Source organism: Falco naumanni, chromosome 2 (assembly GCF_017639655.2).
Source record: "Falco naumanni isolate bFalNau1 chromosome 2, bFalNau1.pat, whole genome shotgun sequence".
Taxonomy (NCBI): domain Eukaryota; kingdom Metazoa; phylum Chordata; class Aves; order Falconiformes; family Falconidae; genus Falco; species Falco naumanni.
Window position 1 is genome coordinate 45,658,807 of NC_054055.1, and position 24,994 is coordinate 45,683,800.

Consider the following 24,994-nt stretch of genomic DNA (forward strand, 5'->3'; position numbering starts at 1 on the left):
TTCAGTGGTGCCTTTTTCTGTCAGTAATCCCACTGGGATCAGCAGTACCACGCACGGATGGTTCAGTTGTGCCAATGTCCCTAAAATGTCTTTTGCATGTTTTAATTTATGTGATCGCACACTACCATTTCTGCAGTTCTCCGTTCATTCAGCACTCATGATAAATGGCCATCAGTGAATGAGGCAACAGGTCATACTTGTTATTCCGCTGCCACCGATGTGTGTTTGATGCTCTGTTTCGTTTGGAAGACGCCACTCGGCCACTTCAAGTAATATTAAATTTTCTCGTTCATGTCATAAGAAGACACAATCTGAGCTCAAGGCTTACTGAATTCCCCACTGCTGTACAGACCCACCAGCCAGGCCTCACCGCTGTGGGAAGCTGAGACCCTGCAGTGCAGAGGACTCTGAACTTCCATGAGCTCCACTTCTGTTCCTGGCAGGGTGCAGGAGATCTGTGCTACTTGTGCTGCCAGCTTTCCTCTCTAGAAATCCTCTCCCACATGGAAGTGCCACAGGGATGAAAGCTCCGTGGATGTGAAAAACATGCCCACCAAACTGAACAGACCCAAGGCAGATGAGGCAATAAGGCCAACAATAAACTGCGGGTGGAAGAAAAGGGACGACTGATGGAGACAGGCACTGAGCATCCTCCCCTCTACATTTCAGAAGCTGAAGAAGTTAAAGACAAACAGCTGAATAACAGTGGAAAGTCAATCACAAGGTTTAATTTAAGCTGCATTACCTACAAAAAAGCCTTAGATGAACAGCAGTCACAACAAGCAGGTCAGAAAAAGAGGTATTATTTTTTAATTAAAACCAAAAAACCAAAGATCTCTGCAGATCCTAAGTTCAATACAGTTCCAATTAAGAAAAGTAAGATAACAATAAACAATCTAGCAGCATTTAGCAATATAGCAAATGATCTCTGGTTGCGTTCCTGGCTTTACAAACAATGGATTTGCAAAGAACAACACACCTATTTAAAGAAATAATCAACAATGCTACTAGCATGTTCCATACACAAAACATACAATCCTGTGATTTCTGAGATTCTTTTTATATTTCAAAGTAGACATGGAATTTTTTTTTAAATTAACTTTCCATCTACTCAAACCCTGAATCAATGAAAAAGTGGATGCAAGTAGTGTCCAAAGCATGATGTGCACTAGGAGAGTGCCCTTTCCTAGGCACGAGGGCTTCGCACTCAACAGCGCAGCGCCAAAAAAGAACTTGCCACTTGACATACAGCAGTTGCGTAAGTGAGAAGACCGATGGCTAATTAAATCAAGAGATTGTCAGGAAAGGTCATGTTATTTAATATGCTGTATTCTGGGGCCTTTAAAGAACACTTAACGTATGGCAATTCTGTTTCTAAGTCACATTTCAGAGACTTCTCTTAGATTTATTATATCAGATCTCTCTCTACGAAGACCTGGAGAACTAACTTGCAATACCGACTGACAAGGCAGTAACACATAATGCATGTGGGAAAACTAACCCTTACTGTGCATACAAAATGATGACCTGTAAACCGGCTGCACATGTAAATGTAGCTGTTCCAGTGGTAACTGGTTGCTACATTACAGTAGTTCTCTTGGGAAACAAGACATTTCCTTGCAGAAGATGCCAGGTTACGGAGTAAGGTATGTAACATGTTCCTTTAAACGCTGCATGGAAGACAGATACATGGGCAATGTGGTGAAGATCTCCTATCCTTCAAGAATGGGTTTCACTTACACTGAGGACTTTGATTAAATCACCTTCTTGTTCTGGGTGGGTGCTAGGGTAACATTTATTTTATTAACATTATATTATTAGGTAACGTTTTTGTTTTAAGCCAACCGCAACCTAAAGCATGAAAACTCACTGTAAATCTGTATCTACATGTATAATGAATGACAACACAAATGTCTCAAGAGACCTTGAAGCTACTGTGAACACTTGTCTAAGAACATCTGCTCAGCTGTGTTTGAGCATGTTATCACATGCGAGGAATATGCAGGGAGGGAGCAAAACAGAAAACGACACTGCATAGCTGAACAATCCAACATGCGCTCTGTAGCTCTAGATCCCTCTGTGGAACTCACCTCCTCCAGCTTCAGAGGCATATCTGACACCTTAATCTGTGCTGGTCATCCATGCACCCATTCTACCCAGCGGAGGAAAATCAGGGGGCCAAAGGATAATTTGCCTTGCCCGTCCTAGAGATGAAGGATGATTAGCTCAGACACTGTCATTTAATATTTAAATACCTAACTTACTTCAGAAGAATCATGCATCCATTATTTAAAAAGGTATGCTAGCACTGGAAAAAAAATACAAAAAAGGCTACAAGGATGATCTGAGAAATGAACATTTGAAGGTTGGATGGAGCTTTGAGCAACCTGGTCTAGTGGAAGGTGTCCCTGCCCATGGCAGGGGGATTGGAACTAGATGATCTTTAAAGGTCCCTTCCAACCCAAAACGTTCTATGATTCTGTGATAAAGCAGATAATACACTTTGGTTTTGGAAAATGATGACTGAAGTCCTAAGATACAGAAGCTCTTCCTCACAACATAACAACAAGCGCAACTGGCAGACAACAGCCATAAAATAACTGAAAATAAATAGCCTTCCATGTAACATCTACATTTACCACCACACTGCCAAAGGTATCCTGGAGACCAGAAGCATAAATGAGTTAAAAGATGGATTAAACAGTTTCACTGGGAAGAGGTTGTTAGCGGCTACAAAACACAATGGTCCAAGTACAGTAACAGGCTTAAAATCACCTAGAAAGATTGGAGGTGTGTCCAAGGAATGATCACACAATACAGTGATTTTTCATCTTCCCTGTTTTCCTCACCTATTGCAGACCCTGCTGGAGTGTGTGGCTAAATGGACCTTCAGCTTGACTCGCCACAGTGGTTATGATGGTTCTGAATAAATCAGACCACTAGCACCACCGCCTCACTCCACACAACCAGACTTAAACCATAAAGTGCTTTAATGCACAGTATGTTTCACCACCTGCCCACACAACGAAGGTTTTGGGTTGTGTTTTTTTGTTCAGTGTCAACTTAGCTCCTTTATGGGTATTACCAGTCAAAACGTCACGCTGTGTACTCAGTCAGGTGCCATTTGGATACACATCTAACAAACAGGTTGTGAAGCATCTATGTTGTCATTCCCAATAACAAAAACATGAAAGAGATGGTTTGATAAATGAAGTATGAGATGAAGGAATGCAGGTTTGTAGTTTTCCCCAGTTACCCCTGAGCTTCCAGCAGTGGGAGGGCAGCGCTCACACCACTCAGCTTCCACAGGCTGAAGGCAAGGGTTTTCCAGTGGCTGAGGGTTCAGCAGCCACCACGCAGGAACAGTAATTTTGGAGACCAAGGTACTCCCCTCAGTCTCACCATCTGCCCCACCACCTCCCAGTGCGGCTATCTTGCCATTGAAGTTACCCAAGTCATAACCAGGGTAACAGATCTATAGAACATTTATTCTGGGACTGAATTATTCCAAGACAAGAGCTGCACTTGGATTTAAGAAGTGTAGTGAAATATATATGGTTGGTTAGATTTTGAGCACTTTCCTAGTTCTAGACTGAGGAAATATGACACGGGGGGGGGGGGGGGGCTGTCAGTACAACATGGTAAAGATAATACTACATATTAGGTGTAAAGCTAATTTTTCCTATTGGGGACACAAAGTTCATTTGAATATCATCTAGCACAGCATTCATCTCACACACACCCAAAAGAGCTACAAAACAAATACCTGTGTTTTGCAAACAGTACAGACTTCCTGTTCTTATCAGAGCGCAATGGAAGCAGTTGTTTTCCATCTATGAATACTTCACTGACTTAGAGGCTGCATAGCCCAGATGAACTCTCCTCCATACATTTCTCCCTGAAAACTGAACTCAGATAGCTCTCCAGCTAAAATCTGACCAGATTAAGATGTTCAGGGCATTTGTGACTAGAGTGCTTTCCTTGGGCCAACAGAGCCCAACCTTCTTTTTTCTTCCCCCCACCAACCGTACGAGAATGATGAGAAGTTCTTTTACTTCCTCAAGGTCAGGCTTGAAGTGGTGGGTAGCACTGAACTAAATGATTTACCTGGGAGAAGACACACTCTGAATTCAAAATTAGACCAAGCCTTTAACTGAAGTTGGACCACAATGAATACCTTTACCTCTATCTCGTATGAAGAGGGTTTTTTTTGAAAGCTTCAGTATAGGCACTTTTTGCCTACAGCAAATTGATAAGTGAATTTTAAGAAGTATCTGTAGAAATACACCAACGTGCTACAGATAAACAAAATACTGAGAACAAGGAATGCAAAATGGGAACAGTCTTATGCACACTGAAGCTCATACTAAAAACCCTGGATGCTGCAAATGCTTCAAAACCTTTATGCTGTATGAAACAGTAGCAATGTCCAACCAATAATAATATCCCTATTGATCACTGATTTTTAAAAGCTGATCTGACCAAGTACCTCCCACTGTTAGTTAATGACCTTAATTTTTAAGCCATTCCATGAGCATCAGGCTCTATCCAAGTTAAAACACTGCAATTTCATGTTTGTGTATCACTTCCAAGTTATGCAGCTCCTCATACAAAAATGGGGAGCTTATTAATTTCAAGTTCCTTTCTTGGGATACATACTAAAATTATGTTAACACTGTATTATTACTCATTAATAATGCTTCCTCAAAAATAATCCTGTGACTGTAAACCAAACAGAATTATATCATGGGTTGTATCTTGAGCTGGAGTTGTGCAGTCTCTTGTTCCTGCAGACAGCAATAACTGGTGGTTCGTTACACTCAGAAGAGTTGGAATATATCGTGTGGAGTTTGGTTTTCCTCCAGGTCTGTAAAGGAAGAGATTGGTCTTTATGTTTCTTCAGTGTAAACTTGCAAGTCATCTGCTCAGGGGCTTTCCTGTCAGGTTTTATAGGAGCAAACAGAAGCCAGGAGGAGCAAATGCTCCCACTCATGGAGTCTCACTAACTCACAGATGAATACATCCCATCTATGGAATATGCTGAAGAAAGAAACATGATACAGATCAAGCATCCCCCCTTGAAATTACTATCTTTGAAACTATATGAAACAAAAGACCTCACTGAGGGTGCCCTAGCTCTCGGAAATCTCTAGGGGCAATCAGCAGGGCGTCAAAATAAATAATGATACTCTCACACCATTGTTTTTGCTCAGTCATGCCAAGACAATCTTACTGTTTCATGTGAGATAATGATGCAATAAATCTTCACAGATCTGTGCCACTGCACTCTTTTCCTTTTTTTTTTTTTTTCTTTTCCATGACATGCTCCCAAGATTTCCAGCATGCAGATACATCACCCTCATAAAGAAAGGCCTTGATCCTGTGAGTCCTTGTGTGGCTCAAAAGGTTGATGTACTCCATTACCAGAAACAGTGCAGGCTGCAGAGAGGTGCTATAAAGGATGAGCCTCAGGCATAGCTCTCCATAGCGTTTGAAAACTGCGGGTTCTTTTGCATGTGCAATCCCTCATGCTCAGAAAAGCATTTTAAAAAGGAAAAAAAACCCAAAACCAACAACAAAAGACCAGCAGCAGATTCCATCAGAAAAACAGGGTTGCAGGGAAATCTCTGTATCATCCTAACCATGGCAGGCTAGGCAGTCATGCAGCTTTGTTATTTCATGTAATGTCACTTAAGCCACCTTTTGCTGGACTCAAGATGCCTGCCTTGTTCAGTTGTTTAGCACCTGCAAACAGCATGGCAAAGCCTAAACCACATTTCCTCCATGTAGCACAACTAAAAGCATGACCTATGAGTTAGGGTAGCACATACCCAAGCACTTACTGTCACTCTTCTCCTTTCCTGCAAGCCCCTTCTGTTCTGAGTCTGCTTTGGCATTTGCTTGATTCCCTAGAAAGCCAAAATTATTGCCATTTTCTTTTTCCTTGCTTCTTTTATGCTTGACTGGCAAGAGAAATCTGCTCACTGAGTGATCCCATGGGTACCAGCATCAGCTCAGGAGTTGGGGAAGGGACAGGGTAGAAAGAATGAAGGAATGAGACAACCCTTTCCAGTGCCTGACCTAGCCTCCACTGCAACTAATGGTAAGATTATTACTACAAGGAATATTAAATCTTGTTAAGACTAGCGAGCACTCATCTTGCGCTTCTTGCAGTCTAAGTCTAGAGAAGCCATCACACTCTTGTGTTCAGCCAGTTTGCTAAAGCAATGCCTTACCCTGCCAGAAAAAGCAGAGGTCATCATTTAAGATATCAGCACAGACAGGTGGAGGAATCTTGTTAAGTTGCTACCCTGAGGTTTGTGTGTCTGCAAGAGAAGCAACAGAAGGAGCAGGGAATTAAAAGAAGGCAGCAAAAGGAGCACAAGACTTACAGGCTTGGGGCAGAGTGGTAGGGAAGCTGCCCAGCAGAAAAGGACCTGGGGGTGTTGGTTGACAGTTGGCTGAACGTGAGCCAGCAGTGTGCCCAGGTGGCCAAGAAGGCCAACAGCATCCTGGCTTGTGTCAGAAACAGTGCGGCCAGCAGGGATGGGGCAGTGATTGTCTCCCTGGACTCAGCACTGGTGAGGCCCCACCTCAGATGCTGTGTTCAGTTCTGGACTCCACACTTCAGGAGTGATGTTGAGGTGCTGGAGCGTGTCCAGAGAAGGACAGCAAGGCTGGTGAAGGGTCTGGAGCACAAGTCTTATGAGGAAAGGCTGAGGGAACTGGGGTTGTTTAGCATGGAGAAAAAGAGACTCAGAGGGGAATTTTACCGCTCTCTACAACTACCTGAAAGGAGGCTGCAGGCAGGTGGTTGTTGGTCTCTTCTCCCACATAAATTGTTATTGACAGGACAAGAGGAAAAGGCCTCAAGTTATGCTAGGGGAGGTTTGGGTTGGATATTAGGAAAAATGTCTTCACTGAAAGGGTGGTCAAGAATTAGAACAGGCTGCCCAGAGAAATGGTGGGATCACCATCCCTGGAGGTATTTAAAAAACGCATAGATGCTGTGCTTAGGGACATGGTTTAGTGGTGGACTTGGCAGTCTTGGGTTAATGGATGGACTTGACGATCTCAAAGGTCTTTTCCAACCTAAATGATTCTACATTTCTATGAAACCACCTGCATAAGGGCAGGGGCACAGTGGCACATGGCACAGCTACATGGCCTTGCCAGGGCCCTGCAACAGCTTAGATCCAGCAGCCCAGAACTCAGCAGGGGCTGATTTATCCATAGATCCTCCCTACCAACACCATTTGGCTGCTTCTGATCCTCTGATCCCAGAGATGGTTCATACCCTACGTGCACAAACCCTAAGGGTGGCAGTACTGCTCTGAACACAGCCCACAGTCCAAGCCGAACACTACTTTAAGAGCACTGGAGGTAAATACCTTGCATTGCTAATTCCTCCTGCAATGCATAAGCAAGACAAAACCTCAGCATTTCAGATAAAGCTTCACTGACTTTCCCCCCCTCCTTTTTTAAAGTCTGAAGGTTTCACAGAGCTAAAGACAAAACACAAATATCACATACCCAACTTTAAGGCCACCCGGCTAATCAGGGTTTAGAAATACAGATTTTTAAGAAATGCCCATGTTCAAAATTCTCAGCATTTTCACCCTGTGTTACAAGAGACAAAGAAGAAAAAAAGTAAATATGCTAGTCAGTGATTTAAAGGGAAGGCACAAAAGAGAAGGGAAGAAAAACTTGTGAAACCTTCATCTGGCTTTCACAGCTGCTCAAGGAATGACCCCCGCCGCAGCTGCGGGCTGGGCACTGGCACCCACCACTGCACAGTGGGCAGGCACTTCCCAGGTCAGCAGACGGGCAGAGCAGAGACTGGTACAGGATCGCAGGAAGCTCCAACACAGAGATGCCAGCACAGGATTTCACGGGGCAGGGGGTTGGCGAAGGTCAATTATCAAAAATGTAACCTTTCAGTTTTACAAAGAGTGGATTTTTCTCTTAAAATTCCCACTCAGCAGTTTTTCATTACCAATACTCCTGTTAGAGAAATTACTTGGTTGGCATGGCAACATATTCCCACCCTGAATTTCTGTCCCTGTGCCTCCTCTCAGCTCCTGAGGACTGTGAGCACCACTGGTCCCTCTTCACCCTTTCATGTCATTACCGTCCGTATCCTACTCCTTCATCCAAGCTTTCAATTAAATTGCATCTGGCATCTACAGGTGTGCACAGTCATCTTGTCCTCTGGCGAACACATTCTGCAGGGGAGCTGGGGACTGAGCTGCAGTTCAGGAACAGACACTCAGTGTAAAGAGAAACTCCTAAACATACAGGAGAACTGGTCAGAGCTCAGTTACTGATCTGTGTCACACATCTAGATGAAAAAAATTACTGTTTGGGAGAAAAAAGTTTTTCCCTTATTTTAAGATGACTAAGGCAAATCCAACTAATGATACTACATGCAAAATTTTTAAACAGAGAATTGTTTTAGCATAGCATGCACTACAACATTTGCTGATGTAATTTGCACCCACCATTAACTACTGGGTAACAACAAAAAAATTTATCTTTCTACAGATTATATGGTTCTAGAAATCATTTGCATGGAATAAAGGAATGTACTGAAAAAAACACTGTATACAATCAACAATAAACCATGTCTCATACACGCTTCACAACATCCCTCCATTTGATATGAATAAAATTAGTCCATAAAGAATATTTAAAATCCACTTCTTCACAAAACCATCTCGTCGTAGGTTGTATTGAAAGTGGATTAGTTTAATAGTGGAGTTAAAAGAAAATTAAGAGCAAGCATTCACAGCCAACAAAAACAAAGCCTTTGCTTTAAAGAGGAAGGAAATTTCATCTAGTTCTTTTCCTACAATTATCTTAAAGACTTTAATACACCGGAATGGTTCTACGGATTATGGTAGCAGTTTTTATAGACTTCAGGTTCCTGCATGGTACCCTGGCCCCAAGTCGGTGCCATGAGTAAGTAACATAACTCCTCCTGTTCTTCAAAACTAAGCAAATATTTACATTCTCTGCTGGATGCTGAATATTCAGTACCCTTCAAGAAGCAGCCCACAGCATGCACTGTTGAGCAGGTATTTCATACCCTGCATACATGACTTGGTTTTACTTTATTTTAAGCACCATTTGTTTCTTTTTAACTTCGGCTTTGCAGACAGGAACTTGCAAATATTAATTTATATTAATTCATTATTATTTTATATAAAAATATAATTTCTCCACAATCCCTTTAAAGCTACCAAATTTCTAGATGAGCTAGTTATTTTATTATTCAGTCCTTCACAAGTATTTGATCCTTGTCTGATAACAATGAGGTCACAATCTAGGCAGTGAAAGCGGGATGAAACTCAAGGAGTACTCTTGGGTAGGTAGGCTAGAAGCATTTATTGAGTTTTAAACCAGGAATAAATTAATGTTTATGCATTCAATACTAACTACATGCATATTCATTTTATGTTAATAGCTGTCTTAAATTGCCACTTTATCCCATCAATGCTCTGAATGGTTATCCAGGAAAAAAAACCTGAAGTCTATTTCATGTTCCAGACAAGTCATTCAGCCTAAATTCATTCATGAAAACTAACACATACAGCAACAAAGGACACAAACTCGAGCTTCAACGAGCCAAACTGTGAACTGCTTTCCAAAACCAGAAGTAACACTTCACTTTCACTCTGGATTTTTTTTAGTTTATTCTGTAAAAATTAGTACTATTTGGAAGCCAACCAGAATAGTTTTGGTTTCTATTCTGTCTGCTATTTTGAAAGTCTTCTATCACGAAAATCAGTAATGTTTTCTGTGCTATGTTTGCACAGCATGTTTTAACTTGCAGGCCACACAGAACTGTGTATGTTGCAGATCTAACACTTTAATCAGTTTATACCCAAGCCCTAACCTGGATCTGTGAAATAAACTGAATTTAGAGAGAAAAACTATTTAAGGTATTTTAGCTTTTCTTCCTCTTTTGCAGATTTAGAGCACATCCCTGCACATCTGAACTGGCACAACCACAGAAGAGTTAACAGTAGGCACAAGCCTCCCAGAGCACCGTTCTGCCACAAAAACCACAGCCCAGACCTCCACTACTTCCACAGGGGACTTTTTTTTGTTGAAAGCCATTAATGACATTAGTACTTTATCTGTTTTTTATTCAACAATACAACGGCGTATTAGTATACAAGTCCTAACTAGCCTATTAAACATAAGGTTTATAGTCCCATTAAATTATTACACAGCATTGTTCCACAACACCCAATAGCCAAAGGAACAAAAAAACCTTTTGCATGTCAGAATGTTCTCGACACCATAGCTTCTGCCCTCCCCAGAAACCTCATCGGATTCAATAGAAATCCACAACTTTATTCTGCTATGACTAATGGGAAAATAAATCAAGAGCCTATCACAGGAAATGCTCTCTTTGCCACTGCCATCTACATCATTACATCTTAAGCTCTTACTGTAGTCTCAGGATGGCAATAGGCAGATGCAAGACAGTTTAAAGTTTTACAGGTCAGAACCAATACCAAAACCTCTGTTTATCACTAAAACCTCCGTGGAGCTCAGCGATCAGTGACATCATGCAATATTAAAGGTCAGTATCTGCTCACATGGTCCCCAGTCTGTACGCTGACAGACACTGGAGAGTGTACAGTATTGCTGATGTATACTTGCTTTGGCTTGTGCTTTCTGTAAGCAAGTGCTGAGCTGCTGTTGTATGGGCAAGAAGAACCTTTCATCCGATCCACTGGGGTCACTCTGGTGTTCTCATAAGGCCCCATATGGACAAAAACCAAAATAATCACCGTTTATGTGGAAGGAAAAACAAGTTGGAGCTGTAGTAACCTGTGGTACCTTTGTTGTAATGGAATTTGAGACCCTGAGGAGAGCGAGGAAAGAAAGACAGTAACAGAGATCTAGACCCTCAAATACAGAAACCTAAGTGGGATCCCATGGGAAGCAGCTCTAAAAGGGCCAAAGAGCACATAAAAACTGGAATAGCTCTAAAGACAACATCAAAGTGCAAGGCTAGTGCATCCCACTACTCAGAAAAGCAAAAAGTATCAGGAGACCAGTCTGGCAGATGTAGAACACACGATAGCGCTCCAGTACAAAAAGGCAGTATAGCAGGAGCAGCAAGCACAGAAAGGCTACCAGGTATGAGCACAGAAGTACCGTGCAGGCACACAGGGGCAGCGTCAGGACAGCCAAAGCTCAGCTGGGGTTCAGACTTGCACGGAATAGCAAAGGCAACAACAAGAACTTCTACCACTACGTCAACAGTAAAAGGCTGGACCAGGAAAATGTGGGTTGGTGGCTGAATGGGGTGCGTCGGTTATTGACAGTGAACACAGACAAGGCGGAGGTACTCTGCTGCCTTCTCTGCAACAGCCTTCATGCTTAGAGACAGAGCTCCAGGTGAAGAACCACCAGTCAATACTGAGGACCAAGTCCCAGGGATTACCTGAGAGGACTCAACCCAAACATGCCCATGAACCCACCTGGCTGCATTCATGGGGGCTGAGATAGCTGGCCGATGTCCTTGCAGCACCCTTCGCTACGATGCTTGAAAGGTGCCAGAGGCCATGGGAGATCCCTGATGACCAGAAGAAAGGAGATGGTGCACTCCTCTTCAGAGGAACCCAGAACGGTGATCTGGGGCACTATAGACCACTCAGCGTCCCTTTGGTCCGTGGAAGAAGTCAGAGTGAGTCGCCTAGGAACAGAGTTCTGGGCACTCTGAAGGAGGAGAAGGTGACTGGGAGCAGTCGGCATGGATTCACCCAGGGTGAAACATATGTTATTCCTAATGGTACCCAATTCTACCTTTCCTTCCTCAGTCAAGAGTTGTCCCTCTTCACCAAGAATTTCCTGTTTCACAGTGCAAAATGAAGCCCACAATTGATCTTTTATCACTTTACGCTCTTCTGTTCACAAACAGCTGTTCAATATTGAAAGAGCAAAACCACCACAGAAATCCAGCAAAGGGGACACGAAAACATTCAGAGCCACAAAGCACCCAGTACTCGACAACTACCAAGCCAGAATATGACCAGGCTGTATCCAAACCATTTATCTTGCAAGAAACTATCACAGAAAGTGGGAAATGTCATGGAAGGGCACCTATGGTATTAAAAGCATAATTGAGCATATCTGTAACTCAGACAGGAGAGGGTGATGCTTCCGTCTTCCAAGAACAAAATGACATGACTGCTAAAGAAATTCCAGTAACTGACCTACTGCAATGATGTAAGCTTCATACACACCATCAAGATGAAGATCAAAGCCAAACTCAGTGCCTCAGTATCAATATTGATCTAAAGTATAAATTATAAAAGTAGAAAATGGGATTAAAAGCCTCCAGAGCAGCCTAAGGAGGTGGTATACACGTGGCATCCACATGGCTGGTGTGCCCCCGAGGAACAAGGGGAGTGGAGGCATTTGGAGGAGACAGGGCTGGGGAGGCAGATCTGAAATGAGCCTTTCTGTGAGCAAGCCTCTCTTGGGAAGAACTGCTGTCTTCCCTCCACTACACCACCAACACCTCTCCTCCTCCACCAGCCCCTTGCTTCATGCCCACCCCAATGAGTTGGGGCTCCATCGCAGGGGTGGCCCATGTGGAGCTGCCACAGGTCTCACCATCCTCATCTGCCTGGGCTCCATCCTTGGGCAATAGCAGGCATGGGCAGCGACCTGTTCAGGCAGGGGAGGACAAACACCACCCTTCACCAGCTTTTCTGCCTGTGGTTCCTACGATTTTTGGCTGTTTAAGCGATGCAACCAAGCAATAACAGCATTTGTAAAAGGATGTCTGTGAAAGCAGATGCCCCCTAAATAACAGTTTATTAAACACTTATCCTTCCAGCACGAAACAAAAGGGAGTAGGTGGGTTAAGAATGAGAATTTAAAAAAAAAAAATGAAAATAAAAAAATGAAGAAAACAAGATCCTTAAAGCAATTTATGTAAAGACTCATCTCCACAGGGAGAAATAAGGAAAAAAGCCAATAATTCTAAAAAATATATAGCTCTTTCAGTACTTCCCAGCAGGGTATGGAACAAGAGTAAAATATACATTAAAAGACTATTTATAAGGCAAGCTCAAATAGAAGAGTTAAGAGAACATCAACAAACAAATGAAAACCAGAAGTAATCCCTTCTCATAACAAACAACAAAGGTTAAAATAATTTTGTTACTATCATAACATAGTGGCATTTGTATCATGCTTCTAAAGTGTTGATACTGTAAATTACTGAGCTACATTGGCTTATGCTTATTTTTCTTAAGCTAGCCAGTATATAATAAAAATGTAACAACAATGCACACTTACACAATACCTCACACTTCAAGTATCTCAGTGCCCTTAAAGAAATAAAGTATAGCAATTATCCAAGTAAGAACCAGGAATATAGGAAGATTTCACTTCACCCTGAGCCAAAACAACGGGAAAGGACAAGAGCCCAGTCATTTTAATTACTCTTCCATTTAGAACATACCAACTTGCCCTGTTGAACAAAATACAGACTGTCATAATGAACTGACTACTCTAATGAGCATTAAAAATAAAACAAAAATCCATTAAACTCACCAGTGAGTAGAACAAGATGTAACCATTAAATTATTTTGCTAGGAAAAAAGTTAAAGATTTCGTGATTCACAATTATTTCACTGAGATTTCGATGGAAAACATTTTAAATAAGGAACTCCAAACTATGAAGAAGTTACCATGCATCATCAAGTCTGCAGTACCCATCTATATACAAAATCACACGCGGAGGTAAATGTGAGGTAAGTCACGGTAGCTTTCTTGTTAATAAAATTGGGGTTACCTAGCTCACCTTCATCGGTCTGTCCACAGGTACAGAGGGACTATGTTTGCTTGGAACCTACTGAATTTCACTGCAGTTGCAACCTGAATTAAACTCCAGGTGCCCTGCCAGGTAAGTCACCACATCAGAAGAGTAACTGCTTTTTAGATGCCAATAATCATTTTGCATGAAGTCTAAAACTCACATTACTGTATCTTACAATTGCATTGCACTGTGACACGAAACAACATAGACCTGTTTTGAGTTTCAGTGCAGAAATGCAACAGGATTTTAGACTACAGTGCTGTATACCAGCCAAGACGTGGCATGCCTTGCGCTCCCACGACTATGGTGCCAACACCTTTCTAGAACAATGCAAAGAGCAAAAATCCATACCTCACTGGTTCCTCAATTAGGATTGCAACCTAGATCAAAATTACAGTTAAGCTGTGGATACTGGATTTCCCAAAGAAACAGAACATGGAACACACACACAGAGTCACTGGAACTGGAGTTATCAGGAGGAATGACGTCAGTGTAGATATTTGGATGGTTGAAAATTTTTCTTACACATATTTTTAACATTTTCAACTATTTTTTTTAATGCAGTAAAGGAAATGTTAACCTTTCACATCTCCATGAAATAAACAATTTTAAACCTAAAATATGGATTTAGAAATTCACAATAACCTACAGATATACAGCTCGTATGTACCATGCTTGGTTTTTATGGCTAGAATTTCTCAGCTGCATAAATCTTCCATGAGATTCCCATCCTAAGCTCTGGTGGCAGAGCAAGCTGAGAGGTCATGCATCATCAAAAAAGCAGACTGGCTTCAAGGTGAGCTCACAAAATAATTGACTGGGGATAGAAGGCAACTAAACTATAACCTCACGATGCACTTCAGCACTATGCTCAAATCAAAGGGTTGACTTTCCTTCTCCCAAAACCAACATTATTTTTTCAGTCCATATAAACATACAAAACTGTTATAAATTCATATATTTAACATATGATATATTGTGTAACTACAATTTTTCTACAGAACTGTAACAATATTAAATTATGCTAATTTCTGAGTAATATTAAACATTCTCTTTGAAATTCTTTCCACTCTTGCAGATAAAATATTATCCTTCTCCTCTACAAAATACATCCTCATAAAATCTAATTTGTGAAATCATCTTCTTGCTGCCCTTGTATCATTATGGATATGGGAAACCTCTTTCTGGCATGGCACTGTTAGCTAAACACAAGCTGTTTGGAGCAGAGGTATTATTCTGATTCACTCCTTTTAGACTTGCTACTGCATTCATAATATGCACGATCATTATTATCTGAAGATGCCCATTAAAACAGTGTCTAAACACAACTTCTGATTAATTAAACCAAGATGTCCAGGGACCGCCCTTTATTTGTATAGTGCCTAGTGCAATGAAGTCCTCGCCTACAACTGAAAATCTCCCTGTTCCCATCATGCATACAACAAACGATACCAGACAGAGTAAGGAATACATTCCCTGCAGTGCTCTCTAACAGCCAACTTAACTGCCTAGGAAAGGAAAGCGATGGCAGAAAGTGGTCAGTAAATTAAGTCTCAGAGGATCCGGGATCCTTCTCTTAGCGAGAATTCCAGACAGCATCATACATCTCACAACCCCACCTGCATTTTCTATCTGTAAACTCAGTTAACTTGGCAAAAAGACTGCCTGGCAAACGTGACAGTGTGTACTGACTGAGCTGGTTAAGCTATTGTTTCCTGTTAGTCTTAAATCCATTACCTTTCTATTGCACTTTTGGGCCTGATCCCTGGGGAAGAAAATCCCAAATAAACCAACCACACCCACAACCATGGTGCAAAACCCCCTTACCTCTCTATTCTATACAAGGCCTGACTTCAAAAAAAGTAAGGAACGCATGCAACACTGTAAATAGTATTTCACAAGGCAGCAGTGCAAAGACATACTGAAAGTCAGTAGTTTGGATCCCAGAGCAGTGAAATTGTCTCAGGATGCAGTTTCAGATACAGTTAATCAGTTCTAACCAAAGGCCCTTGTCAAAAGCAGCACCCATTATCTTCTTCCCCCCCCTCCCCTCTCCATAGGATAGAGGAAATCCATAATTTCCTAACAGTGTAACTGCAGGATATGTACAGCCATTCCCTTTCTCCCGTTCAGCTGGGTTTTCTCAGATCAGTGATCAGTTGATACAACTCTCCTCAACGTCAGTCAGTCACTGGCAATGGATACAGCAGGAATGCCAGGTTAAAGCTACTTTTTATTCATCATGCAAGCTTCCACTTAACATGAAACAGCACCCACTTCTTATTAAGCTTATTACATTATCAGCTTCACTTGGCGTAATTAATCCAACTAATGCTGTGCTGCACCCTTCTGGGATGTGTCTTTCACCCTTCTGGATTGCAAGCATATCCTTCAGCTGTGCTTGGAGTCTACAGCCATATCTCCTTAGGGATGTCTCACATAGCTTTGGAACATGCCCTGTGAGTTACAACCTTGCTGGTCTTTGGGACCAGATCTTTATCTCTTTCTGAAGAACATCATGTATTTATGGCACTATAAAGTAACTACTGAATCATATCAGCTGTATTTCTAACACCTCAGTAACACTCCTCAAGTATCATGTACTGCAAGGTGAAAAAACCCAACAGAAAGTTAGGCGGCAATAGTTTATTTGCAGAAGAGATTTGATACATGTGCATTGTCCATATGTTGTTTGTTTCCCCAAGTAAGTCATGCTAAAGATTAAGTAATTCAGAAAAAAAAAATTTGAATGAAGCAGAGATTCATAAATTACAACAGCAAATACCAGAAGTGCTCTTTCTTCTAATAATACAAAAAATTTACATAAGCTGAATGAATCAACACAAAACAGTTCCCCGTACAGTTAAGGAGCAAGGTTTGTTATTGAGACTATTCTCAACTGTATTTCCATAGGTATTTTTAGAAATCCTTGAAAATTAAATACATTTCTGTCACTATTAGTCAGGCTGGGGTAGAACATGTTCATGTATATAATAACATAAGCATAGATGGTATTCTTCAGACTCGAGATAATTTGGCTGGAGACAAAAGACACAGAACAATACTGGCTTGTTAAAGGGTTTTGCCATTTTAGTCACTTTTCATAACTCAGCCATGATAAGGCATGAGAATGGAGATGAATCAAGTACAATTAGGAGGTGAGTTCAGAATAAGATATATAATCTTCAAATAATGATTTGATGGGACAAAATGCAGGCACAGGACTAGATGAGACTTTAGATCTGGAAACAAAAAGGCTGATAAAAATTAGAGGTTCATTATTCTCTGTATTTGAAGATTAATAGTTGGAAACAAGCCCCATATTTATATCTCCTTTTAGCAAAAGCTTATGGTCAAACTCTGCAAATACTTGAGAAAGTGTAACATCATGTGTCTAAGACAGACACTTTTTTTTTTACCACTTTTTAGCAACTGGGCCACATTCTGAAATGACCAGCATGACTTTCATACTTCACACTGAAGCCAGTCAGCATTATCCATCCTAACTTCTTGATAGCATCAATCAGCTAACAAATTCACTGCCCAGTCTGTATTGCCATTTAAATTAATCCAGCCTCTGCACACTTTTACAATGAGAAGTAATACTTTTCAAAATAGTTTTTGGCACAGCCGAAGAATGAATGTTTTTTTCCTGCTGAAGCAACCCACCTCCACCTGCACAGGGAGGGACCACCTTCTTCACATCCTCCTCTGAAGCTCGTTCCTGACACAGAAAGATTTTACTGCAGACCAAAAGATCTAAAGCTGTAGGTCACTGGAGGATATTAAATGATAAGCAAATTCACATTTCTAAAGTAATTCTACCAATTTATTAGTAATGCCAGCTCCTGTTCCACAGTAGGGGAGATAATAACGAAGCCTTGTTAAAGGGCAATGTGATATCTTACACGTAATGTCTTTTTTTTTCATTTGTGATAAAGTCATTAAAGCAGCACTGTGTCTTCTTGAAGTCTCAAACAATAGTCTGCATTAAATCTCCTGTGCAAAATTAAGGACAGTAGTTCACTGGAAAAATAAGCATCTGTTCTTGCTAATGCTGATGGTCTTCTAAAAATCATTAAACTATTCTAAATTGGTGACAATAAAACAAAGCAGAACTGTTTTAACTTTTTTCCAAAGCTAAGAGAAAATCCATTTCCCTTGTAAATACTTCTTTGTTTCAAATTTGCCTAGTAACCTATCTCCCTCATGCGGCGTGTCTCCCTTATGGGCTGCCTAAATCCCATTCTCCCACAATCATCTAGCTTGAACTCAGTGTCTTTTAAACCCGGGTTGCTAAAGGTTTGTCTTCACTGCATGCATGCAGTCTGTAGCCCCTGAGTCCTGCCCATCTGCCCTCTAGTCACAGGGTTGAAGGCACTGCTGCGTGGAGCACAGCTGAAACAAGGCATCAGCTCAAATTTCCTTTTGGCCTCAGCTACAGACTGGACTGGTTTGCAGTGGGAGTACCTTGCACAGCTTCATTCACCCAGGGCTACCCTAATATTTCAGCTGGACTTCACTTTCCTCATTTGCTTATTCCTTCTGCTGCACTGCATTTAAAATCAGTCTTTGCTTGCTCTAGATATGTAAGACCTCCACAGTGCAAGGACTGAGATACTATTTAAGAGTATTTCTTAAAAGCTCTTCAGACGTATCAGTGCAGGTTTGGACACAGAGCACCCAAACACAGCGCAGGACACAGATGAATCAGGAAACAAACCAAAATATCTTCTAACAAGAAAGTTAAAGATCCTGGAAGTCATGCACATATGGCAGAGAAGAACGTCTCCTGCAAAAAGCATGAGGACTCTAATAGGAAAACCAAAAGCAACACAGGAATATAGTGAAATTTTTGTCTGGTTTGGTATCCGTATATAGCAGAAAACGCTAGTCTCAGCTTGATGATTTGCTTTGTCCTGGTTGTCATCTACATCACGAGTGACTTCTACTACCACCACTACCCTATGTAGTCAAGACACAACACCTGATAAAGACCCAGAGCAGCACAGTGAAGATGACTTTCTGATTAATTAAATGCACATGGTCAAATAGTGCCTACTTCACTGTAGCCGTATGCCACAAAAGGTAAGTGACGAACCAGCTTAAGGTTAGAAGTTGGTGCTGTTTGTATAAAAACTTTTTTTCTTCTTCTTCTTTTTTTCCCCCTATTATGTATCCATTTTGGTGGAGTAAATGTGAAAGGAAGAAGAATGTTGCTTTCTTCTGAGCTTTGTATTTCTGTATTGTCAAGTTAATGCAGTGATCATTGTTCACATTATCAATGTTGCAAAGCGGTGGTATTTTCTACTGCTCGAGTCAACAGGTTGGTGGGTTACCAGTTCACAAACTATAAGGAGACGCATGAATTTCAAAAAAAGGGTTTTAATAAAGACCTCGGAATAACACATACTGTTTGATCATTAAACTCATTGAATTATGAAATAAATTGAAACCTTGGAGTAAAAACGGACTCAAATGCTGTGGTCACATCATCTGCTGAGGCAATCCACCAAGCCAGCACTGTACACATAACATCATAACAACAATTCCCAAGGTAGGGATGTTAGCATTTTGCTCATCTCCTTGTGGCCTTGGAGCCAAACTCAGAATCACAGGGTTTCCTTCTGGCCCCAGCTCTTTGCCAGTAATCCAGCGCTGGCACCAAGTGACTCCTAAGAAAATCTCCATACCTTTGCCTCGCATTACAGCAGTAATGCACAGGACACCCCAGGAATGCAAAGGCAATGAGGCACACCAGCACCCAAAAGGGATCTGACCCAGCACCAGCCTGCAGTCCCTCCAAGCACACACACTTCCCTCCAGGCAACAACTGCCCAGGGTGCGATTAGACTCTCCTCTACTGGCTGCTCTCTCATCAGGCCAACACTGCAAGAACCAGGACAGTGGGGAGGACTGGCTGGATTTCCCACACAGCACCGCATGCACACATGGCCAAACAATACTCACATTCCCCAGCAAGGTCCTTTCTATGAACCCACCTTGGAGGTCATGAACCACAAGGGACAGCTAATCAAGGTATGAGTACTGAGAAAACACCTTTTCTGGCTGACATTCACATGTCCTGCAGGAAAGCATTCAATATCCCTACAAGAAGGAGACACATACTTTTGGAACCCACTATTAACTTAATTTTCATTTCAATAAAGTTTTGCAGTAATTGCCTTGTAAACACCCATCACCACTAACAAAGAGGAGCCGCCAAGACCAACCTCCTTAGCTATCACATGTAGCAGCCTCCCACACTGCAACAGCAACCTAAGGATCAATCCTCCTTATTTCATCACACATTGTATGGCCTGGCCCCAAAAGGGCTAAGCGAGACCATCACACAGCACCATGAGGGAATTTTTTCTGTTGCCACTGGAAAGGGCTGGAGGCTGATGCTAGATAAATTCAGATTATAAAGTTTAGGCGCATGCTTTCACAAGGACAGCGGGTTAACTACTAGCATAGCTGTGTGAGGATCATTTATTTGTGGTATGGGCACAGACTTGAACAGGAGACAGTGGTTCCATAGCCCTTCTCAGACAAAATATCAGATGGCATTATCCCAGCTCCTCCAGAGCCTCATTAGCAAGGCATGGGCAACTCAATGCTCTCTGGTCTGTCTGATCACTCAGTGCTCATCATCCTGGTTGAGGGCCACTGGTGCTCCAGACTGTGTTGGTTTCACACCTCCACTGCTCACACAGCCTTCTGGATCCCCTAACCACTCATGAAACTTCCTTCTCATAACCGTCGAACCATGTCTCACTTTTGTCCTTGCAGCAAACCTAGAGCCAAATGCAGATACCAAGCAGGAACAGCAAAAAACCCCAACTGCCTTCCTACAGGTTTCAGAGAAGTTTACCTAGTCTCATCTGGTGTTCAGCATCCTAAGAGATGAAAGTCTGGCCACTGTCTTCAGAAGACTCAAAATGCTGTCTTAGTCAGCTAATTTTCAAAGCAGAAATCACATGTCCCTGTATACGCATTCACTGTGATGAAGGTGCAACTCTAGGGACTCTATAACAACAAGAACAGACAACCCAATTTCAAATTCATACTACTTCAGTTCCCACTCCATGCTTCCCAGTTATGATATTCACCTTCCCAAACAGATTCACGTGCTGTTTTCAGTAATTACATCCTTCAAACACTTGTCCTTGTTATATCTACAAACATCTACATATTCAAAATAAGTCTCTGAAGCACATGCTAAACATCTGTTTCAACCACCTTTCTCTTTAGATTTTAAGCTGTTTACTGGAAAACTGCCTTCCTAATGGCTAGCTCCCCTGTTAGTGAACTGGAGAATTCATTTTGTATTTATTGATTGATTCCCTAATCAAGAGTCATAAAGGTACTATAGACTCTTGACCAGACACTACTTAATTAGCACCAAAGCACATAAAATCCCAAATCAAACAGAGCTCTTTGTCCAACAGCTCAGTCACTGGAACACAAAAGGTAACGTCATTTTCTGCTTACACAGAAGTCTGTAAAACTTTATTAAAGAAACCCTAAGGAAATTAAAAAAACTATATAAATTGTTCATTTCCTTCCAATTCCTAAGACACCAAATACGTCTTCCAGAATCAAATGACACTTTGCTAAAGGAAATATTCTTCATAAAGGACTCAGTAATATGCATCACACACAGAATTTATTTTAAACAAGACAAAGGCAAATACCAATAAAGTATTTGTCTTCTGAACAATATAAACAAAGGTTTGTGTTATATACAGAGACATAATGCAAAGCATTCAGAAGGTATTAAAAATTACCTCTAATGGATCTGTCTTTTCACCATCATGGCTTGTACGGTAGTCCAGCTTTTATGTTCCCTCAAACTACAATGTATGGGAGTATTTTCTGAGGGTACTTGTTCTCCAGAAGGCAGAGAGATGTGCAAGAACTCCATTAAATGTCAAGTTTGTTTTCTCTCAAACATAAAGCCTCAGAAACATCCTGAATAACTGTTATCTCTTTGCAAGTCTTCCAAATTAAGTCATCCTGCAAGTTAATTCCCTCTCCTCCATATCATTTAAATTCTCAATTAAATAATTGAGAAAATAGCAGGAAGGAAAAAAGCCAACAAACAGAAGGAGGCAAAAGCCCATCCCTACACGGCAATGGCATTGCTGGTTCTGTAATACTCTCTGTTGAAGGCACCTGTCTTCAGAGCAGTAAGGTAGCTTGGATTCTTTGGGATAATGTAAGATGCACACAAAGAAACAAAGATTTGTGATAACATAAAATCCATTAAATACAGATGCCCTTATAATAACCTACAATCCCTGACGTAATTATTACCATATATGTAGGAATACACACTTAGTATGTCCAAAAACATGGTCCTCAATTTGCCTAAAATCTACCAACTCCAGTGTCAAACACTTGTTCTGCAAAAAATTCAAAATCCTATTCATTATCTCTGTACTCCATTCAGCAGTCAACATACCAGCTTTAATCATCTGAAGCTTCTAGGCCTCTTAGCATAATGAAAACAAGTGTATTCCACCAAAATGAGAGCAGGTGTGCACAAACAGAAAATGGAGTAGGACAACCATATAAAGGACGAAACAACCACAGTAAGGCAGATAACCCAAGAAGGCAAAATAGCAAATATATGTATAGGTTTCTCAGACATATGAATTCGGCTTCTTTACCATAATCCATTCTTCTTTCCCATTTTTTAAAATTGAACCTCCTTTTATAATCATGAATTTACACCAACAGCATCTCGGCTATCCCTGATAATTTCAGTAAGTCTTCTCTGCAGAGTTTTGTTTTGTGCTTCCAGCTGATGAGACTAGATCTCACCGATATGTCTCCCAATAAAATGAGCTCAAAAATGGTAGAATAAAAAAAAAAAAAAAAAAACCCAAACAAAAAACCCCACACCAAACAGAAAAGAAAATGACAATATAACAGGAGGGACAGCTAGACACTGAGAAGCTCAGGAAGGGTCACCGGAGCATTGCAGAGTGAGGCTGCACAAAAACCTCTGCTTACCCCTTGCTCAGATTCCAGCAGCTCTGTTTTGACTCTGACTGCCGGCATCCCATCAAGCATTAACATTCTGTTCTCAAAGGCGCTGACGTCCTAAGAAAAAAACAAACAAGGTTAATTTAAAAATAAATAAATAGATTAAAAACACTTGGTTTAATTCACTGGTTCAGTTCCATGATATTGTAGAAGTTGGTTGCTTTTAGCGGAAATGAAGTTAATGAAGATATTAATATTAATTTTAAGGAGTAGCTGCCAAGTTACTACTTCTGTTAAAATAGTAAATTATACTTTCAGTTATCCTTAAAAGATAACTAAATCTTTGTAAGCAACAAGTGAAAATCATCTCCAATTACTACTTTTAATTTGAAATTAATCATGCAGGTGCAAGTATATAAATTCCTTGCTTCAGAAATGGGAAGGAAAGCAGTGTTGTCAAATAGCTTCAGGTTTTTGGCAGTATACTTAGGTAGATTTGATTTCAATCAAAACATTTGTACTTCTGCATTGCCTAGAGAAAGCATATGCTTCAATTCAGACAAGTTACAGTGAAGGCCTGTACACACCCACCCCATAAATTAAGACACATCAACAACTCCTCAGATTTCATGATTCATTGTCTTGTAAAGTTATCAGCATTTGTCAATGAAAAACTCCACACACTCACCTGACACAAAAGAAATAAAAAAGCATGTTAAAAACTTGTATTTTCCTTGTAGTAATGGGCAATATATGCCGAGAGCTTCAGTCTGAATAAAGATTTGCAGAACTGTGCTTTCCTGAATCAACACCCCTGCTATGAACGTCTCATCCCGCTCTTGCTGGACCAGTTTATGGAGAAATGTAATACAACCTCATGTGCCTTCAGTTCAAACACTACTTCAACCAGTCACTTGTCTATTGCAGCCAAGGCTCACAGCTGGTGTTTGAAAGCTAGCCCCCTCAGCTGCCATTTAGTTTGGACAACATGGAGAGAATAAAAGACATTTTATCCCTCAAGCTATAACCTGACCTTACAAATCCAGACGCCTTGGTCAGCAGTACAGATATCCAAAGACATCACAGCTATTTTTCAAATAGCAAACTTGGAGCATATATCATTTGCAAGTAACTCATTCACAGCCCCTTACTTACCAACAGCCCCATCTGGAAGGCAATGCTGAAGACTAGAAACTCACTTGCACTCTAACCATTACCTAGTAGCCCTCAATAACCACACCACAATGGAAAAAACGCTTTCCCTGAGTTTCATGAGCAGCAGATCTGTCCAGTACTGCATGGTGACATTATTCATAAGGGATACATTCATAGCCCTGTTTGTTATCGTGGCTGCTCCAGGGCAATTTAAGAAAAATGGTCCATCCTAATGGAGCTTCCGAAAGATATAGAGCTTCCAAAAACTTTGATTACTTCAATCATTTTCTTTTTTCCAATTAATGCACCTCATCCCAGCATCTTCATTTTCTGGGATATAAATATTGCAGCAACTGTTGATTTTTGTATAGTCCTGTCCTTTACTGTAATTGAAATAACATGCTGAAAAGCAGGGAAACAGATACATCCATGCTCCAACAGTGCTACAGGCAGAGCAAATGACCCTGTTGCTCTCACTTTGAACCCCATGTGTTACAGCACACACAGCTGCAGCCTGATACTACAGGGCAAGCAGGAACTTGATGATAAAGCAGATAAGCAAATGCAAGAGCCAGTGCAAATGCAATCTCTAACTTTTCCTTTAAAAGTAGATATAGGTAGGTCATAAAAAATTCTAAATGCTTAAGTTATAAAATTTCAGATCAAAAAAGTATTTTTCAGCAGACTATCTCCACATTCAAACGTGTGAATGAAGATGAGTCAAGCTGTTAAGATGTCCCAGTCCAGGCTATGCTACCACTGTGTATCTGCTGTATTTTAAACTTGATACAACAGGAAGAAGAAGAACTAAAAAGAAAAAAAAAAAAGCTCTTCCTATGCCTTCCCAGCCATTTATTTTGTGCACCTCGATCTTTATTCAGCGTTCCAGGCATGAGGTGGGGAAAGAACAGGAGGAACTCAGAGATTCCCATGTCAGAAAACATTGCTGGCTGAATTTTTTCCAGGCTTTACATCCCTCTTCCCAGCAAGGGC

The 24,994-nt window shown here is 41.1% G+C and overlaps 1 protein-coding gene across 6 annotated transcripts in view; it reads right to left on the reverse strand.

Moving 5' to 3' along the window:
- KLF12 (Kruppel like factor 12) overlaps window positions 1-24,994 on the reverse strand; it is a 251,695-nt gene that overhangs the window by 130,402 nt on the left and 96,299 nt on the right. For all 6 annotated transcript variants that reach the window (XM_040584208.1, XM_040584202.1, XM_040584204.1 and 3 more), the window contains one exon: window positions 22,874-22,963. In XM_040584208.1, the coding sequence (XP_040440142.1) occupies window positions 22,874-22,963 (90 nt within the window). The remainder of the gene's footprint in view (window positions 1-22,873; window positions 22,964-24,994) is intronic.